The sequence below is a fragment of the Sinocyclocheilus grahami genome, unplaced genomic scaffold, assembly GCF_001515645.1.
Source record: "Sinocyclocheilus grahami isolate Dianchi unplaced genomic scaffold, SAMN03320097.WGS_v1.1 scaffold692.1, whole genome shotgun sequence".
Classification (NCBI taxonomy): Eukaryota; Metazoa; Chordata; class Actinopteri; order Cypriniformes; family Cyprinidae; genus Sinocyclocheilus; species Sinocyclocheilus grahami.
The window spans coordinates 1,397,887-1,403,145 of NW_015505871.1; the positions used below are offsets into that span (position 1 = coordinate 1,397,887).

Below are 5,259 nucleotides of genomic sequence, written 5' to 3' on the forward strand. Positions count from 1 at the left end.
TCTGTGTGTGTGTGTGTGTGTGTGTGTGCACCTACTTAACCATATTTTGGGGAAAAATTTGTACCCAAAAGTGAGTTAAACCTGACAAAATCTCCAAAAACCTCCCTTTGGGGACGTCCTCATTTGTAAAACTGGTTTACAAATAAAGTAAACAGTTTTTTTTATTGTAAAAATGCACAAAGTCTCCTGTGAGGGGTAGGTTTAGGGGTAGGGTTGGTGTAGGGCAATAGAATATACGGTCTGTACAGTATAAAAACCATTACGACTATGGAGAGTCCCCACTTAGATAGCTAAGTAAACGTGTGTGTGTGTGTGTGTGAGACAGGCAGCCGGCCATCATCTTCATCGATGAGTTGGACGCTCTGTGTCCCAGGAGAGAAGGAGCTCAGAATGAAGTGGAGAAGCGGCTCGTGGCCACTCTGCTGACGCTCATGGACGGGATCGGATCTGTGAGTATCTGACCGTTTCTGACTTGAGTCTGTTTCTAATGAACATTACTGGATCTCAAGAGACTCTGAACTCTGGATCAGCAGCTCTCAAAGGCCCCAACGCGTTATTACAGGGTGTCCGCGGGTCCTTAAAAAGTCTTAAAATGTCTTAAATAACGTTTTCCTAATATAAGGCCTTAAAAAGTCTTAAAATATCTTAAATTCGGATTCGATGGGTCTTAATTATTTTTGGTCTCATTACCGCTAAAATATCTTCAGTCTGATGGACCTAATGGCTTTACAATCATTGGACAGACCGAAGATGTTTTCTTCCCGCGGTAAGTTACTGCGTCATCAGAGAGAACTGCAGTAAGTTAGCAGAACACAGAACACAAGCTCGCGCTGAGGCTCACTCTGTTTGTCTCGAGACTTCAGAACAAATGAGCGTGAGAGCACACATAAACTCACACTGAGGGGTAAAAATTAAAATTTTTTAATTTATTCATAACATGATATAGTTAAGTAACACCATGACACGTGAGCTATTTTGCTCAATATTCTCACGACGCAAAAAAACATTCAAGACACCTTCAGAGTGCATGCATTACGTGAAGTCTAGTGCGCTCTTTCACTGCATGATTCAGTCTATTAAAATACATTCAGAATGATCACAAATTCAAGAGATGGGGGCAGAAAATGTGTATATTTATACCACTTCATATAGTTAATCAAGTTCACACGGAAGAGTGCCTTTTTTTCCTCCAAAAATTACCATATAGCCTACAAATGTGATATTGATTTTTTACAACAGTTCAATAAACTAGAAGTTTTATTAAGAGACCATATTGCCTGTTTTTGCTCTATTTCGCCAACAAAAATCATTCCAGACAAAGCCACAGCACTGTTTTGTGTCTCTGAGCAACATGACGGTGTTTCGTTCCTGAATGAATCACTCGTTTAAATGATTCGGGTTCAATCGCAATGCCTCACTTGACAGTGACTTGCTGCCACCTACTGGCGGTTTTATATATATATATATTTATATATTTGGCTGAGATACAACTATTTGAAAATCTGGAATCTGAGGGTGCAAAAAAATCTGAATATTGAGAAAATCATCTTTAAAGTTGTTCAGATGAAGTTCTTAGCAATGCATATTACTAATCAAACATTAAGTTTTGATATATTTACGGTAGGAGATTTACTAAATATCTTCATGGAACATGATCTTTACTTAATATCCTAATGATTTTTTGGCATAAAAGAAAAATGTATAATTTTGACCCATACAATGTATTGTTGGCTATTGCTACAAATATACCCCAGCGACTTAACACTGCTTTTGTGCTGCAGAGTCACATTTGTTTTCTGTGCTCAGGAGGGTCACAGCGGACAGCTGCTGGTTCTGGGAGCCACTAATCGTCCTCATGCTCTGGATCCGGCGCTGCGGCGGCCCGGACGCTTCGATAAGGAGCTGGAGATCGGCGTTCCCGGCGCGGACGGGCGGATGGATATCCTGCAGAAGCAGCTGCGCTCCATGCCGTGTGACGTCTCCGCCGCAGAGCTCCGGGAGCTAGCCGACGCGGCGCATGGATACGTGGGAGCCGACCTCGCCGCCGTCTGCAAGGAAGCTGGTGAGTGTTCTTATAAAACACCGCTGTTTGACCTCTGACATCTGTGTGCTCAGCGTGTGTGGATTCCATCCTGAAGAGCTCACACAGAAATGCATGGGTTGTGAATAGGACGAGGAGAAAGAGAAATGAAAGGAAAATGAAAAATAATCCAGGTGCCAGAGCTGCACAGTTAATGGTAATAATATCGAAATCAGTGCGATTACTATGCGCTTGGCTCTCCGCTGCAGATGTTTGTGTTTGTGCTCTTATTTTCAATGTTGAATGTGTCTTCAAGACTGGTGCTTCCTCCTCGGGTCACAATGACCTGCAGACAACAGCACTTCCCGTGAGACACACAGCAGCCACACACAGAGAGAGAGAGAGAGAGAGAGAGATGTAAAAATAGACTGAGCAGTTTGCTCCATCAGTGAGTCTCTGAGGGAAGGTTTGGTTTTCTTTGGGAAGGTCAAGACCTGTGTGGGTGTCTGTGAGTGTGAGAGTGTGTGTGTGTGTATGTGTGTGAGTGAGTGAGTGTGTCTCGGACCTCAAATCTCCCTCATTCTCTGAATAATCAATAATGCACAGTTTCCTCTGAATGACCTGCAGCAGATAAACACACTGAAACTCAAATCTACTGCATCCTCCACTCCAGGAGCCAGATTCACAAAAATACTCTAAAGCATGTATCTATTGCATCAGTGTCTCAGCAATGGATACTCTGCAGTGAATGGGTGCCGTCAGAACGAGAGTCTGATAAAAACATCACAATAATCCACAGCACTCCAGTCCATCAGTTAAAATCTGGAGAAGACAAAAGCTGAAACTAATCCAACATTAAGACGTTTTTAACTAAAATACATTGAGTCCATAATCCATAATAACTCTTCCTCCAGTGAAAAGGTGTTCTGGTGTGAATCAGGAGAGAAATCTGCACAGATCAAGCAGCGTTTAAACAGCTCTAAACACATATGTGGCTGGATTTTGATGTGAGAGGACAACAGCAGATGCACTTTTTCACCGGAGGAAGAGTTATTATGGATTATAGACTTGTATTTTAGTTAAAAACGTCTTAATGCTGGATTTGTTTCAGCTTTTGTCTTCTCCAGATGTTAACTGCTGGACTGGAGTGCTGTGGATTACTTGTGGATTATTGTGATGTTTTTATCAGCTGTTTGGACTCTCATTCTGACGGCACCCATTCACTGCAGAGCATCCATTGCTGAGACACTGATGCAATGCTACATTTCTCCAAACCTGATGAAGAAACAAACTCCTCTTCATCTGGGATGAACACAGATGCTTCAGTCATGCAGGGAAGGTGATTTTTACTTTAGTTTGTTTATGTTGAGATTGTGTGAATATCCGAGATGTGTTTGTCTGGCTTTATCTTTCATGAAGTAAAGTCAGAAGAGAAGCAGCTGGTATAAATCAACTGAACGACCCTAAAGGAGAATAAACAGATGTAGTGTGCATGAATCACGGTTTCTTCCTTATAAAGTCTTTCTCTGTTCGCTCTTTCCTTTTACAGCCAGACGAGAATCGGACACAAACTCCATGCCGGGTTTATATGTGTGTCCTGTATATAAACCCGGAAGCGTTTGTGACACGCGTGTGTGTCCTTGTTTCCCTCTGGAGTTTGTTCTTTCGGTCTTATTTTATGTAAGCGCTGGTAATGTTTCTTTACCGCAGCTGTGTGTGTTAATACAGGAACGAGAAAGATCTGAAACATCCCTGCTTTGCAAATAAAGTAAACAAAGTTCTTCCTTTCTTTCTTCAATCATCTTTTAATGATTTCATGTTTCGTCTGTTTTCTGCCTTCAAATTTAAATATCATCACAAGCACAATTCACGAAAAAAGCATTCAGAAGCCTTTTTACATATGCAATGTAATGCTCACATATTAGTCAGAATAAATGTAGTACAGGACTTAATTTTCTCCTTGATGAATAGAAAGAACAGTTAAAGGGATAGTTCACCCAAAAATTTAAATTACCCCATGTTTTATTCCATCCTAGCTGTATATGACTTCCTTCTTTCAGACGAATAAAATCTGAGTTATATAAAAAATATCCTGGTTCTTCCATGCTTTGTAATGGCAATGAATGGGTGCTGAGATTTTGAAGCCCAAAAAACTGCGTCTATCCATCATGAAAAGTGTCCCACACGGCTCCTGTGGGTTAATAAAGGCCTCCTGAAGCGAATCGATGCGTTTTTGTAAGAAAAATATCCATATTTACAACTTTATTAACCGTAATCTCTGATTGTCTGTTTTCTGACCCAGTGTTCATGATTATTTAAGATGGATTTCCAGGTAATCTGCTTTTAATTGGAAGCAGAGGCTCTTGGACTCTTATGCTCCTCTCTGTTCCACTTTGGTTTCTGTCCTTGGCTGGTGTTTGTGAGTCCTGTTCGTCCTCGTCTGAGGTCCAGAGAGAGCAGCAGGTCAGGCTTGATTCACATGAGATCAGCGCGGCGGATGTTTACTCTGTGTCGGAGCGGAAGAAAGCCTGTGGGATGTTTGTTCTCAAATAAACCAACTCAAACAGAGATTAAACCCGCGACTCTCGCTGGATTCAGCAGAAGAAGCTATTTACAACTTTATAAACCGTAATCTCTGATTGTCTGTTTTCTGACCCAGTGTTCATGATTATTTAAGATGGATTTCCAGGTAATCTGCTTTTAATTGGAAGCAGAGGCTCTCTGTTCCACTTTGGTTTCTGTCCTTGGCTGGTGTTTGTGAGTCCTGTTCGTCCTCGTCTGAGGTCCAGAGAGAGCAGCAGGTCAGGCTTGATTCACATGAGATCAGCGCGGCGGATGTTTACTCTGTGTCGGAGCGGAAGAAAGCCTGTGGGATGTTTGTTCTCAAATAAACCAACTCAAACAGAGATTAAACCCGCGACTCTCGCTGGATTCAGCAGAAGAAGCCGCTTCAGCTGTGTCTTATTATTCGTCCGGTGTGAGTGTGTGTGTGTGTGTCTGTCTGTGTGTCTGTCTGTGTGTCTGTGTGAGAGTGTGTGAGTGTGAGTGTGTGAGAGTGAGAGAGTGTGAGAGTGAGAGAGTGTGAGTGTGTGTGAGAGTGAGAGTGTGTGAGAGTGAGAGAGAGTGTGTGAGTGAGAGTGAGAGTGTGAGAGTGAGAGAGAGTGTGTGTGAGAGAGAGTGTGTGAGAGAGTGTGAGTGTGAGTGAGAGAGTGAGTGTGAGTGTGTGTGTGTGTGTGTGT

General features: G+C 42.3%; 1 protein-coding gene across 1 annotated transcript in view; it reads left to right on the plus strand.

Moving 5' to 3' along the window:
* Positions 1-5,259, plus strand: part of afg2a (AFG2 AAA ATPase homolog A) — a gene marked incomplete at its 3' end in the record, with an annotated part of 18,986 nt that overhangs the window by 7,559 nt on the left and 6,168 nt on the right. Inside the window, exons 8-9 of the mRNA XM_016243464.1 lie at positions 326-449; positions 1,807-2,062. Of these exons, the coding sequence (XP_016098950.1) occupies positions 326-449; positions 1,807-2,062 (380 nt within the window). The remainder of the gene's footprint in view (positions 1-325; positions 450-1,806; positions 2,063-5,259) is intronic.